The following is a 16,400-nucleotide window of genomic DNA, read 5'->3' on the forward strand; positions in this document are numbered from 1 at the left end:
CCCCTACACTCCCACTCTCCCAAAAACCTGGTTTAAGCAGTGTGGCCCCTAAACAACCTTCTCCGCCTTGGAAAACGATAATCTCCTCCCCCTACCCCTCCCCTCCCCTTCTTTCCCAACTCTCTTCCCTCCCCTTTCCCCTTCCCTTTTCCATGTTTTATGATGATTGTATGTGACTGAAAGGTATGAGAATGGTATGATATGGATGTGGTTATTGAACGGATATGGGTATGGGTATGGGTATGGGTATAGGTAAGGGTATGGGTTTCACTATGGGTATGGATATGGGCATGGTTATCGGTTATGTTTTATGACTAAATAAAATGAGTTGAGATTGCATACTATTAACAAAATCATTCCCCGAGACCTCAAGTCCCTCATGGAAAAACGATAACTCGACTCCCCTTCCCTTTTCCTTTTCTATGTTTTTTTATGATGTTTGTATATGACAGGGAGGTATGGGCATGATATGGGTATAAGTATAGGTATGGGTATGGGTATGGTTATTGTTTTTATGATGTTTTATGATGAAATAAAATGTGTTGAGTTCGAATACCATGTACAAAACGTTTATAGATTTGTAAGGACATCATTTTCATTTTTACAAAAGCAATGAACAGGGTTTACTAACCAAGATATAACTTGCATGACCTTTAAAATTTATGAAATGTTTAATTATCTTGATGTGGTAACTATGAACCAACTGCTTTCCACTTAGAAGCTGAAGATGGCTTCCCATGATCCTTGAGTCTTTATGAATTTAAGAAAAATTTATAATACAATGGGCATTTCTCCAGGAAAGCTTTAGGAGCTAAAGACTGCTTCAAAGTATCCTGGAGTTGTGAAGATGTCTTTCAAGAATAACATTTTAATAATCATCCAGAAGTTTTCAAAGTTTCGAAATGGACTCAGCAGTTAATTCTAGAACAAAAGCAGGCACTATTGGTGATTGTACAGAATCGCCAATGGCATTAGCATTGATTCAGAACCTGTCAACAGCTGTTCCTTCACTTACCCCAAGATATGGTCAGTTGTTTATATGACCCCAAGGCATGAGAATGGTATGGATATGGATGTGGGTATGGGTATAGGTATGGTAAGGATATCAGTATGGGTATGAATATGGGTATGGTACAGGTATGGGTATGAGTATGGATATGGCATAGAACAGATATGGGTATTGGTACTATAGGTATGGTACAGGTATTGCTATAGGTATGGGTGTGGTACGGATATGGGTATGGGTATGAGTATAGGTATGGGCATGGTGCAGATATGGGTATGGGTATGGTACAGGTATGGGAATGGGTATGATACAGATATGGGTATTGGCATGGGTAGAGGTACGGTACATATATGGTTATTGGTATGGGTATGTTACTGGTATAGGTATGGATATGGAGTAGATATGGGTATGGGTATATGTATTGGTATGGTACAGGTATGGGTATGGGTATGATACAGATATGGGTTTGGGTATGATACAGATATGGGTTTGGGTATGATACAGATATGGGTTTGGGTATGATACAGATATGGGTATGAGAACTAGCAAAATGCAAGCGATAGTGAGCATCTGCTAGTACAAAACAAAAGTGGTTCAATATATAACTAGCGTACAACTAAAGTCTATTTACTGTTTTGGAAGCAGAAGCGGTACAAATTCATTGAGTAGAGTTGTGTCGTCGTGACATCATATAGAATAAACAGTTAAAGAACCTTTATATTCTGATTACTGAGGTCAAATATATGTACCTGACTGGTGAGCTCGACTGTGATGGCCCCTTCTGCTACGTCTTGGAGGCCCTCCACCAGATGGCTTTGTTTTCCCCAGCCGTCGGATGCCACCCAGTGAAAGTATGACGTCAAGTTAAGCCGTCTCGCAGCTGCCAACACTCCTCTGCAAATTACAATGAAAGGAAATCACTTAGATAACAGAGTGCAAATTAAAAACTAATAAAATAAAAGATATACAAAACAGACCATATTTTGTTACACAGTAAAGATGTTACAACTATTGATAGAAGCACGTTAAACATCATTTCTTGGAATTTCAATTTGCATATTAAAATCTCCTGAATAATTGTAAAAGAAATATTGTCATTGTAATAAGGAAAATGATGAACTTTTTAGTTAGCTTCTGCATCAAAACATGAACGTCTAAACAGACCGCCTATTTTCTTGCTTTCAAATGCTTAATGTTATGACAGGCGCCTGCTTTGAGAAGAGCAAGCTGAAACCTACTTCCTCAGTAGCAGATGTTTGGCATATAATTGGAAAAGATACCATTGATTTAATCTTATTTTTCAAAAGTGTTTTGAAAAATAAACTTTATCGTGAGAAATTCTAATTACCATCATCATTCCTGACATAAAATCTGCCATTTTCATAGTTAATTCCTTTAATCATAATCTCTCTCTCTCTCTCTCTCTCTCTCTCTCTTCTCTCTCTCTCTCTCTCTCTCTATATATATATATATAATATATATATATATATATAATATATATATATATATATATCTATGTAATATATGTATATATATAAATATATATATATATATATATATATATATATATATATATACATACATACATACATACATACATACATACATACACACACACATATATAGTATATATATATATATATATATATATATATATATATATATGTATGTATGTATGTATGTATTTATGTATGTGTGTGTGTGTGTCTGTATGAATGCATCCATACAAAATTATGGAATGTGATGAATGTATAAATGAAGGCAATAGTTACGAATATATCAATTTTGTTGCTTATATTTATCAACAAAATTTTTAATTATGAAGGCATCGAGTTTAAACAAACAAAGAATTACACTGACTTGATGAAACAAGATTCAATGACAATCCTTTTAACTATATTGCTACAAGGGACTAAGGATCTTCCTTCACTCCAGTTAAAAGGATGACCTAAATCTCTCTAATGTACGGATAAAGCATTCGGTATTTGGCCAGTTTTCTTAGAATATTGGTGTTGTTTGATTCGTTGTGTAAGTGATTTTCCAGTTTGTCTGTAATATATTTTATCACACTTTTTACAAGGAATTTCATATATGCAGACAAACATTTTTAGGGAAATTTTTTATTACAAAAATTTTAGCATTAAATTACTGAAAACAACAATTATTAGAAAAGCTTTAAAATTCTACGAATTTCTAAAAACCTATCATCATACGGTAAGTACCGTATGATGAAAGATATTCCTTTATATATATATATATATATATATATATATATATATATATATATATATATATATATATATATACACGCACACACACATATATATCTATATATAGATATATATATATATATAATATATATATATATGATATATATTAATTATAAAATGGTATTATATGTATTAGTTGGGTTGTCTATAGCAGTTCTGCTTTTGACGACAGGTCATTCCATCTTCTCTCCTCATGGAGGCAGTGTGGGTGTTCTCTCTCTTTTTACTGTTTTTACTTTGTACTTTGCTTTTTTTTGGTTAATTTTAAGACTATTTTAATTCATGTGAGTTCTGTTTTTGTTTTATGGCTTTATATGTTATTTATTTGTCTTATTGCTCTTTGCAGACTGATGATGCACAGATGTTTTAATGTGCGAAACGTTTTCATAATAAACTTCATCATTTTACAACTGGTATCATGGACACCCTCTGAATATTCGTATATAATTTCTCCACTGAACGTTATATATATATAGATATGAAATAAACTTTTATCAGAAGTATATAAAACGTTGATGCTATGTATAGATAAAGGTTTTTGCCACGAATGAAAAAATGAAAAAGCGAGATAGCCGAGTACTTTCGGTCTTGTTCCGACCCTTTACTAAGGCAAACTGATTTTACGGAGGAAAACATAGTCAAAAGAAGGCTTAATATTCAAACTGACACTACAAGATTAGCAATAAGGTCGATTTCACTCTACAGAAACGAGGAAATGCCTGAGGGTAGCCACACCTTGGAGGATACAAACGGTAAACTAGTTATGCAGCACTGTGGGACAACCCATCAAAAAGTTCATTTCCAGCTTGGCTAATGGTAACCATTTTGGATATAAGGCTCTCACAAAATATCTCCACATTTCTGTGAGAGGCACCAAGGCTAAATTTTTCCTTTTACCTTCATAGATGACAAATCCAGTGAGAAATTAACCTTCACTCTCCACGGTCACAGAACTGCTATAGACAACCCAACTAATATATACTATACATACATATATATATATATATATATATATATATATATATATATATATATATATATATATATATATAATATATGTGTAATTGGGGAAGTGTTGACTTTTGGAAAGTCGGATACGTAGTACAAACAGGAGGACGAAAAGGAGGTGATGCATATTACAAATTTACTTCCAGCCAACGTCTCAAAGCGTGGCTTCATCATCAAGGCTAAAACATATAAGTAAAAGTAGTTAAAACCAATACATAAAACTAAGAACATTATTAATGTGGAAACAAAGATGGAACAAGTCGTTTGATGGTTAATGATTCGAGGATATGGAGAGGTTTCATCATCACCTTGCTGTAAGATTTCAAAATTGTCGTAGGAAATCAAAGATTTACACTTTTTTTTAATGTTCTCTTATGTTGTAAAACTTCTTAGTCAAAGTATACCCTGTTGTATGGCTAACGCCACGATGATAATCGGCTCGCACTTTCAGCATTCTTTTGGTGGATCCGAAGTAAGTCCCGAGATTACATCTCGAGGAAGTACAGTGTCTTTATATCTCAATAGAGATCCGATTATGTTTGAATTCCTAAGAACGAGTCTCGGATTAAGACAGTAAAAGTATTTCTTTAAAATCTGCCTATATGTAGTTAAGAATTTGTTATCATTCGTAAAAAGGCAAAGAAACATAAAAATTAAGTTTAGGTACTATATAGGTACAGATGTAATAAATAACATTATTTGAACAGATAATTATATATATCTGTAAATAGAATCCATGACCTGTGGGGTCATTGGCGAATTAGGATGGTCCTACGTGACCAAGGCAAATCTAGATCACGCTATGCGATGCCTGCAGTAGCCTGGTTTTAAGTTTGTTTGAAAACATCATCGTTTTGCATTTCTGTCAACTATTCATAACACCTTCCATGGGAAGCGGTTGACCTGTTAACCTGCGCCGGAAACTTGTAACTTCCGAGCCGGCGGACTACGTATGTTTTTTATGTGAATCGCTGAGATAGCTAATGTTTCGCTATCAACGTGATGCTCTAATACTTCAGTTCATTTCTAGCGATAAAACGGAACGGTCTCACGACCGAACTGTCTCTCTTGTTATGGAGTTCAGAAATAAAGTTGTTCTACTGTTATCAACTTATCCGTTTGAATCATCTCCTTTATTCTAAGAAGAACCACTCTAATAAGATACCACATAGGAGAGGAGAAAAGAAGGAACCAGAATGCTTACGAATGACAGTCGTAAGAAGAGACAACCAGTCTTTTGCAAAAGCGAAACGAACTACAATGGTGGCAGTACCTAAGAAGAATAACATTAACAAGAACCATATCAGCCGACCGAAGAACTTGAAACATCAACTTCCAGCTCTAAGTCAATAATAAACTGAGGAAACGGGATCTTCAATCAATGCAACTGTAAACATTCTATGAAGACGAAGATATGTCCTTCATCGAGAAGCATACAAGCATCAACATCGACGTTTGAGTGACTGTTATCACATGACTTCAAGAATCAAAACCGGACGCGGAGCAGCATCGAACATCAACAGAAAGAAGAAACAAATAAAGGAAACAACGCGCGATAACAAGCAAGTACGTGCAGAGTAGGCCAAGAGGAAGCAACGCGAGAAGAGGGAGGCTGTGACATCATCAAGACTTGGACTTCTTCATGCAACGCGAGGACGGGAGGAGACTGTGACATCATCACGACTTCTGACGCGAGAGGAAGAGAAACTGTGACGTCATCGGATGTCAACAATCCTTCCCCATATAAACCAAAGCTAAGTAGAATTTTATCTACTCAGGTTTTTTCTCAGTGAAGTGTTGTTCATCAGGAGTCGATCGTCCAGTATTCTAAGGGTGAGTTATATAGTCTTAATCTTCATTCATTACAGGAATCAATCTTCAACTACGAGTTCTCGCCTGCAGACTTTTTTTTTCTCGTTGTTGCTAATCGTTTTCTTGCAGGAATTCTCCGTATAATATCTTTATCAAATTATCTGTACTTATATTATCTTTTTTGTGGGGTTTTCCTATTACTTGCAACACATTTATACAGTATATTGCATATGCGTTTACGTAGTGGTCGAGTGTATTCTTATAGATATTTTGATAGGACCGCAAGGAATAGGAGTGATAAGAAAAAAGTAAAAGTGAACATGGCAACTACTGTGGCAACTACTGCGGCTGGCAACCCAAATGTTTTTTTTTTTTTTTTTTTTGTGACGCTCGAAGCGCGAGGTTCAGCAATTGTCCCTTTTTCAAGGTCGGGTCAATGGGTTCCCTGCCTCAAAATGTTGAGGCATGGATCTCATCTGTAGACACTCATTTAAATGCAAAAAGCATCACAGACCCAGCTGTACAATTACAGGAAGCCAAAAGCTTCATAGACTTTGCTAAAGGAGACGCAAGTGCATATCTAAGAGGTGTTTCTTTCCAAGAGGCGGCTACATGGGACGAGTTCAAAATTAGGTTACGTGCCGTGTATGGGGGTGAAGAGGCTTTAGATGTAGTATTGGCATTAAGAAATATCCTTAACCAAGCCTCTATGACTCAGCTTAATGTTGTCAAGCGGGCAGCGCTAATTGCCGACTGGCTAAATGAATATCAAGATAGTTTAAGTAACTCCGGGTGGGTTACGAGTGCCAGAATCGCCATGAAAGATTTTATCCGTCTCATATACCTCACGACCATTACAGCCATGTTGCCTGAAGCTTTAGTGCGGTGTTTTGACAAAAAGCTGCAGCCCAACAGTACGGAATTAGATGTGTATAAACAAATAAAAAAACACATGCCTAAATGTACTGACCTTGATCCCTCGCTGACTCAAGTTTTTGCAAAAAATGAGAATAAGCCACAACAAGTAAACGTGATACATAATAATAATCAAGCTGCAGGGATGGTTTGTTATAACTGTAAACGACCAGGTCACATGATTTCAGACTGTCGGACGCGTTTTTGTTCAATACATAATAGTTCCACTCATTCATATAATCGTTGCTACTCGCGGAATCAACAGCAGAATCCTACAAACACGCAAACAGTTGCCAATGCAAACAAAAAGAAGGGTCCTCAGTATTATAAAAAGAAACAAGCAAACGGAAATGCTGCTCAACAGCAGAAACAAACAAATCGTGCTTCAGGTACCTCTGTTCCTGGGCTGTCTAGCCAGAACTTGCAAGGTCAAGCGAATTTTCAAGGAGTGCTAAACAAAGCAAATACCACGTAGTTAGCTCCAAGAGGGGAGAGGACGATGTTGGGTCATCCATATCAACATCTTTTGTATCAAATAATCAGTTTAATCATTTATCAGATCGTTGTGAGGCAATCGATTTTCCTATGAAACACACGGCCGAATCCAAAAAATCTGTGCAGGTTCCCGTAGATTTGCAACAAATTCACGGAATTATAAGTCAAGACGAGTTACGACCAACCTTACATGCAGTAAATTTGGACCATAAGTCATTTACTTTGTTCTTTGATTCTGGTAGTCCACGTAATATCATGGATTTGAGGACTCATCATTTACTCTTTTCAAACTTCCCTATAGAGAAGTCCGGAGTAAGACTCTCGGATATAGGAAATAATGAATTAAATGTGGTAGGAGTAACTCATGTTCAGTACAAGGTCGGTAAGCGCACGTTTTCCGATACCTTTATCGTTGTACAAAACATTAATATGTATCCCGCAGTAATTATCGGATACCCGTCTATGGGCACTCAAAATATTACCTTAGCCCCTGCAAAACACGGCGTGTATATCAAAGGAAAATTCTATAAGTCTTCTAATACCCTAAAATCAGTTTTAGATAATAAGGAGACAGACAGAGTAGTAACATATATCGAAGAACCAATCACTTGTCTTCATAAACCGAAGAAATAATCCATGCGACCCAACAGAATTCTCGCCGCCCGTAATATCAGCTTGCACGCAAACTCTCGAGCCGAACGTAACTTCGAACATATTAGTGCGTGTAAAGAAAACCTTGCCAGGATCTGAAATGTTAATCCTTTCCGACACTCTGAAAACACACGGATTATCCGTCACACAAGCCATTTATACAGTCGGCTCACAACAACAATGTAACATCGAAGTCTGTAATCATCTGAATACCACTTTAGTAATCCACAAAAATCAACATATCTTGGATGTGGAAGTTTATAAACATCGCATTCTTACCGTAGCTGAGATCAATCACGCTCAATCAGTTGCGGATGAATCCCTTTTGCAATCTATAAAGAACAAAATCAATAAGGACATTCAAGAAGAAGAAATTCAGCAGAAATTTTTGAATCTTTTAACTGAATATCATGATGTTTTTTCCACTACGGATGGAACCTTAGGAAAAACGGATGTCATCGAGCATCAAATAAGGCTAAAGGACAAGCAGAAAGTAATCTATGTACCTTCGTACAGACTTCCTATGAAATTTCAGAATGAGGTAAATGAGGAAGTAGGTAAAATGCTAAAAGAAGGAGTCATTAGGAAATCAAACAGCCCTTATAATTTTCCGTTAATAGTAGTACCGAAAAAAGATCGAACTTGGCGGATATGCGTCGATTTTCGTCGCTTAAATGAGGAAACAATCCCTGACCGATTTCCAGTGCCATGTACTGACGATATTCTATCTCTACTAGGTCAGAACAAATATTTTACTAGTTTGGACTTACTAAAAGGCTTCCATCAGATTCCGTTGGAAGAAGAAAGTATCCCATACACTGCCTTCAGCACAGCCAGGGGACATTATGAATTTTTGCGTATGCCTTTTGGTTTACGTTGTGCTCCTATAACTTTTACTAGAATGATAAACATTGTGTTTGGAGACTTGTTATAGTCCATGAGCCAAATGTGATATCGGTACCACCTGAGGTGAATAATTCTGAGTGGTACCAAAATGTTTATAGGGTTGATATAAGTATCTTAAGGCATGATAGCCTCTTCATATTGGTAGCTTAGTACTTTTTTTTAATAATTCAATTTTTTACCTAATTGCGTCATTGCATATGTTGCTAGAAATGATATATACTCCATATCCATTATCATTATCATTCATAGATGCACAGGGAGGTGTTTTCTACTGTTGTTAATAACATTAAAACAAAATAAATGCATTTATGAACATGACGTATTATCAAATATTGTTTTTTTTTAATCTTTATGCCTCCTGAGGCGTATGTTACATTTCAGCTTTCACAAGTAGATGTTAGAATTTTTTCAGCTCGTGTTGATCGATTCCTTGATATGTCCTACTGGGTAAGTATCATTTTAATATGTAATTAAGTTTTTATTAAGACTAATATTTAGATAAGATTAATATAATCTTCCTTTTCATATCTAAACATTTCAAAATTTGCATGCAATGCTAAAGGGGCAGCAATGTGGCAGACATTACATAAGATAACTTCTTTCATTTGATATCAGAAACGTCCCTGTTTTCAGAATCTTGATTTTAATCTGAGTATTGTTTTTTTGCAGGTACATAGAGTTCATGTGATGTCCTAAAGTCTACAAGATGGATTCAACAAGTAGTGATGAAGATAGAACCTTGCCAAAGAAGCGTCAGCACAAAGACTGTATCCTTCAATGTTCTGCTGGAGACTCTGAGCCCCTGGTGTCTCTGAAAGACCTGGAGTCTTGGAAGGTTTTGTTCCGGGCTGCAGAGATAAGGCAACATGGTCCAGTTTTGGAATTAGCCAATGGCCTCAAAGAGGGACAAGTACCCCAAATACAGTATCATCGTAAATGCCGTAGCATTTTCACCATGAAAAAGACACTTGACTCTATCATTTCCAAAAGCACCAGTGCAGAAAGTGAAATCCTTTGTTCCAGAAGATCCAGCAGAGATATACCAGGTTCATCAAGAGTTTATGATAAGATATGCATTTTTTGCAACAAGTCGAGTAAGTACCTGAAAGGACAAAAAACTAGGGAATCTTGTTCAGTGTGTTTGAGTTGAGAGCAGATGAGACTATCCGTAGTGCAGCAACCAAAAAACATGACCAAAGAATCCTTGCCTTAACGAGCAGAGACCTCGTTGCTGCTGAAGGGCACTACCACATATCCTGCTACAAACTCTACACAAAAGGAGAAACTGTGACCTCAAATAGTCCAAGTGAGAAGCCAGATCACAACCAGGAGGCAGTCTATGAGGATGCCGAGAGAAGGGCATATGAAGATCTCTTCTTGTATATGAGAAATGAGCTTTTCTATAACCCTGATATAGTGCCCATGACAGACCTTACAAGCAGACTTGAAAGATTCATGAACTCTCTTGGTATCACTCAGATAAAACCTTCAACAAAGAAACATGCTCGTCGCAAAATAGAAAGTGAGCTAGGCGGATCAGTCCACTTTGTCTCCAATGAGAAAGGAAAACGGCTACTTTATCCAGACAGTCTGGTGCTAGACCATCTTGCTAGGCATGCCTACGATATGAAACAGGAGCTGCTAGAGGCCAAGACTGTCATATCAGAAGATGTTTTGACCAAAGCAGCAATAGAACTGAGGAACCAAATAAAGAACCTAGCTGTCCATCAAACATGGCCACCTGATACAGAGCAGGCTGTCATCCCTGAGTGTGTTACTAGGTTTATGTATACCCTGCTGACAGGAGAGCCTGAGTGTGCAAATCCCTCAGAAAGAGTACAGCGTCTAGCTGTCTCATATGGCAGTGATTTGGTCTTTTCTATCACCTGTGGCAAGACAAAACCACCCAAGCATGTGCTTCTACCCTTTGTTGTCAAGTCTCTAACAGGGAACACAGAATTGATTAGAACTCTTAACCGTCTTGGGCACAGCGTTTCCTATTCACAAGCCGAGGAGATTGACACTGCACTATGCGTCCAAAAAATGGAACTCTCTAAAGATGGCATCCCCTTGCCAAGAAATATCTTCCCGGGTGTATTTACTACCCTAGCCTTTGACAATATTGATCGACTTGAGGAGACACTCAGTGGAGCAGGAACTTCTCACAGAGTCAATGGCATTGCTATCCAGCCTAAAGTGGCAGGGCCCATGCCAAAGACATCCCTGCATGAAATCACAAAATCCAAGAAAAGAAGCATTATTACTCCTGTTCCACTAATGGTACCAACTTACAATGCTGGGAAACACGTTGGGCCGCCACAAATCAAGGCAATAGATGCTAAAACAACCAGAGAAGTCTTTGATGCAAGGATCAAGAATCTTGTCTGGCTATTGGCTCGAATATCAGATCCTGAAAATCAGACTGTCAGCAGCTGAACTGGGTTCAACATCAAGATCCGCAGTCATATTTCAGTAATCCAGGATACGATCGCCTATCTGCCAACTATCAATGCTCCTGCAACAGAACTATCCACTGCAAATGAAGTACTGGAACAAGCACTCCACATCATGCAGGATTTACACATGGACAAGATTGTCTGTGTGTTTGACCAGGCACTTTTTGCAAAAGTTGTTGAGATACTGTGGAAGCAAGACAAATTCAAAAATGCGATCATTCCAAGGATGGGCGAATTCCATACTATTTGCAACCTCCTCTCCATAATAGGGAAGCGATTTCAGGATGCAGGGCTCAGGGACCTGTGTGTTGAATCAGGGGTAACAGCTGAAGGATCAGTGTAAAGAGTGATGGAAGGCCACAAGTACAACCAAGCAGTTAGAGTGCACAAGCTTGTGTATGAAGCATTTATGAGGCTTGCCTGGAAAAGCTTCCTTCCATGGATAGAAGAAACTCACAAAGAAGACATATGCCACCTAGAAGAAACGTTAAAGTGCATAGATGAGTTCCATGGTAGCATCAGTCACCCATCCCTCCAACAGGTACTTGAAAATGAATCATGCACACGCATCTTGAAGTTGTTCCAAGACTTCCTTGAGTCACTCAGAGATGAAAGCAGTCTATCTGCATTTGGATGTCCTACATAGATATGACAGAGATCATGTTGGGCCTCATTAGGGCTTCCAGAGAAGGGGACTGGATGCTTCACCTTGCAGCCATCCGGAAGATGATTCCATGGTGTTTTGCCTACGACAAGATTAACTATGCCAGATATCTGACTTACTACTATGCACAGATGTCTCGACTGTCGATTGATCATCCTGATGTGCATGCACACTTTATGGAAGGTGGGTTTTCAGTACAAATTGGTTCTCAAAATCCTTTTGGTCGAATACCTGTTGACCAAGCGATAGAGGAGACAGTCAACAAAGATACACAGACACCTGGAGGTACACAGGGGTTCAGCTTAAAAGGGGGAGCAGTAGCTAGATACTATCTCACATCCAAATACCGTAGCAGGTATCTGAGACAGTTACGGGACATGATACATGTGAGCCAACAAAAATTCAACCATCCCGATCTACTGCTGACTAGAATCAGAAGAGACGAGGCAGATGTCCAGTCCCTTGTTCAGGTGATGGAAGTTAGCTGGCTGAACCCTTTCAATCATAACACAGGAGAGCTTGTCAGTCTTTCAAATGCGACTGCTGCACCACCAGACATAGTCAAAGACCTTTTTGAAGCTCAGAAGAATAGGAGAGAGTTGCTATCAAGCTTTCAAGAAGAAAGAAAGATGGAGGGAATGCACCTATAAAACTGTTCCATGACACTATTACCAAGAACAAACTGAAAACATTTTCTGATATGAGGAAGAAGTCAACAATCAAAAGGCCGTACCAAAGATGTAGTACTAATTGCTGATAGGAAATTGTTTGGACAGATGATTCTTGTTGCAGAGAGCAGAAAACTACAAATGAGTGATGTACTGGCTCATCCACTTGGGCCCTTACCATGGGCACTGGCTAATGGTGATGGATCTCTGCGTAAGACTAACAAGGCAGCCCTAGCCATGAGAGGTTTGGAGAAGAGTGCCTCTCCTGCAGAGGTTATCCCAAAGCCATCAGCAACAATCATAGATGGCATGAGTCTCCTCCAAAAGTTAAATGGGAATGACAAAACCTTCTCCCAACTGGTAGAATCGGTCTTGTGCCAGGTTCTCCATGAAGGTGCCCAAAGCCAGCGCATTGATGTCATTTTTGATGTTTACAAAGAGCCATCCATTAAAGACACAGAAAGAGTTAACAGGGGTGCAGATACTGCAATCCAGTTCAGAAACATGGCACCAGGACACAACATCCAGCAATGGAGAAAATTGCTCGGCAGTTCATCCAACAAGACTAACCTAGTCAAGTTTCTGGTGATGAATGGAAGGGACCAAGATACAGAGAGAACTTGGAATAAGGTTCTGTATGTTACCTGTGAGCAACACTGTTTCAAGTTAACTACAGCCCAATGTGAAGAGTCCACAGACCTACATCATCACAGGAAGAAGCTGACACTCGTATGCTACTCCATGCTCATCATGCAGCAAACTCTGAATACAAAGCTGTTGTCATTTCTGCTGAAGACACAGATGTATTGATTTTGTGCTTGAGTGTAAGCAATAACATTCCATGTCCCATGTATCAGAAATGTGGAACAAAAAGCCGGACAAGGTTCCTTGGTATAACTAAGTTGGCTCATTCACTGGGACCCAATGTCTGTGGGGCTTTGATAGGTATGCATGCCTTTACAGGCTGTGACACTGTTAGTGCATTTGCAGGTCGAGGAAAGATGTTTGCCTTCAAACAGATAAAGTCTGACAAGACAGCACAAGAAGCATTCACTGAGCTAGGTAGCTTATGGGAGGTATCTGAAGAACTCTTCCAGAAACTTCAAGAGGTCACCTGTCGTATCTATCTGAGTTCCACCCATATCACTGAAGTGAACAAGATGAGATTTCAACTATTCTGTGCCAGACGTGGAGAGCTAGAATCCAGTCAACTCCCGCCTTGTAAGGACTGTCTATTCATGCATGCTCTCCGTGCCAACTACCAAGCTGCAATCTGGAGGAGATGTCTACAGAGCCAGCCCTTTGTACCAACCCCTAATGGCTTTGGCTGGACAACAAATGAGGATGGGAAGCTGGACATACAGTGGATGCGTGGGGCTCCGGCACCTGATGTTGTATTGCACATGCTCTCCTGTAAGTGTCTGCGTTCATGCAAGCTACCAGAATGTACCTGCCTGAGCAATTCACTGAAGTGCACTCACATGTGCAAACTACAAACCTGCACCAACCAAGCCAGTGAGGATGAGCTAGAAGTAGACATGATACTCAGATGATGATGACGATGAATAATTTCTTAAATAATGTATGATCATGTGAACACCATCAGTAAATAGCTTTTTTTAAGTATCACATGTTGACTAATTAATGGTCTTGTTAAATATCTTTACAAAAACAAGGGATAGACTGCTATGTGGTACTGGTTTGCTAAGAAGACGCAGGAGAATATGAAGTATGGCATATTCAAATTCTTTTAATATGAAATATGGATGCCTTGCTTGGCAAAGTGGTAATGTGTTAACCTTACAAAGATGGTTGCATATTGTTTATAATGTATTATGACAATACGTACTGAGTGCTTTGAGTCATTAGGAGTTTTGTAAGATGACAGGGCTAAATATGATAAAATAACGTATTTTAGCATTAGTTACGACGGTATGTTTGTTTAAGACATGATAACCAGCATAAGCTACCTGTTTTTGAAAAGTTGGGCTACTCATAGCAAAATGTAAAGCAGAGATATGGAGCAAGTCAAAAATAACAGTGAGAATTATTCACCCCAGGTGGTACCAATATCCAAAATTTGGGTGCTGGGCTCAAGGACTATTAGGAGATATCCTACATGCCTATATGGACGACCTAGTAATCTTTTCTAATACCTTAGAAGAACATCTACGTAAATTAGAGTTAGTGCTACAAAGACTAAGGCAGCATAACCTAAGGGTAAAGATAAGTAAGTGTGAATTTTTTAAAACAGAACTAGTCTATTTAGGTTTCACGGTGTCTAGTCAAGGTCTTAAAGTAGTCCATGATAAGGTATCAGCTATCCGTAACTTTCCGATACCTAAAAACGTCAAGGGAATACAGCAATTTCTAGGGTGTAGCGGGTATTACAGGAGGTTCATTAGGAACTACTCCATCATAGCCGCTCCCCTAACCGATCTTATAAAAAAGGGCGTAGATTTCATATGGTCTGAAAATCATCGACAGGCGTTCAATAAATTGAAAGATGAACTGTGTAGTTCTCCTATCTTGAAATTTCCTGACTTCGGTAAGGAATTCTTTATAGCAACAGACGCCTCAGACCTAGGAGTAGGTGGGGTATTGCTTCAACAATATGATAAACAGTTTTTCCCTATAGCTTTTTATTCACGTAAACTGAGACCTTCCGAAAGTAAATATGCAGTAATAGACAAGGAAGGGCTCGCTATTGTTAATTCACTAGTGCATTTTAAGTTCATAATATACGGTTATCCCGTCAAGGTTCTCACTGATCATAAGCCCCTAACCGACTTCTTTAAAGGCTTTAGTCACAGCCCTAAGCGAACTCGGTGGCACATGATCATCCAAGACTTTGGCGCGAGGATCGGGTATTTACCTGGGAAAGCAAATATCATTGCTGACACATTATCACGCAACCCCTCTTCATCTTGTACCGAGCCATTAGCTGAATTAATAGATATCTCTACCTCCACGCCCATTGTTAAAACTATATCTGAACAGGAAGATCTGGGCTGGAGTGCTGAACTATTACAGACGGAACAAAGAAAAGATCAGCAAATAGAAAAAATCATAAATGCGTTAAACGGAAATCTGAAGGAAAAGGAATATATAAAGTATAAGCAGCAGAATTATATTATCAAAGATAATATCCTGTGTAGATCCGTGACGAGGAAAACCCGCAACACACCACAGTTGAATAACAACCAGGTGGTGGTACCTATCTCACTCATACCCACTGTCTTAAAATGGTTGCATGAAAATCCACTGCATGGACACCCGGGTTTTTCCATAATGTCACAGAAAGCCAAATTTTTATTTTATTGGCATACGATGCTTACAGATATAAAAAAGCACATAGCAAATTGTCGCACTTGTCAGGAATACCAAAGGGCACCACGAAAGACACCTGTCAGCCTAGGGGCTTACCCCGTGCCAAATCAACCCTTTGAAAGAGTACACTTAGATTTATTAACAGGGTTTTACGAGTCAGACAGAGGAAATAAGCACCTCCTAGTAATCATAGATGCCTTGACTCGATATACAGAACTG

General features: G+C 38.6%; 1 protein-coding gene across 1 annotated transcript in view; it reads right to left on the reverse strand.

Moving 5' to 3' along the window:
• Positions 1–16,400, reverse strand: part of LOC135215364 (metabotropic glutamate receptor-like) — a 1,454,460-nt gene that overhangs the window by 664,620 nt on the left and 773,440 nt on the right. Inside the window, exon 3 of the mRNA XM_064249924.1 lies at positions 1,756–1,900. Coding sequence (XP_064105994.1) covers positions 1,756–1,900 — 145 coding nt within the window. The remainder of the gene's footprint in view (positions 1–1,755; positions 1,901–16,400) is intronic.

The sequence above is a fragment of the Macrobrachium nipponense genome, chromosome 5 (genome assembly GCF_015104395.2).
Source record: "Macrobrachium nipponense isolate FS-2020 chromosome 5, ASM1510439v2, whole genome shotgun sequence".
NCBI lineage: Eukaryota > Metazoa > Arthropoda > Malacostraca > Decapoda > Palaemonidae > Macrobrachium > Macrobrachium nipponense.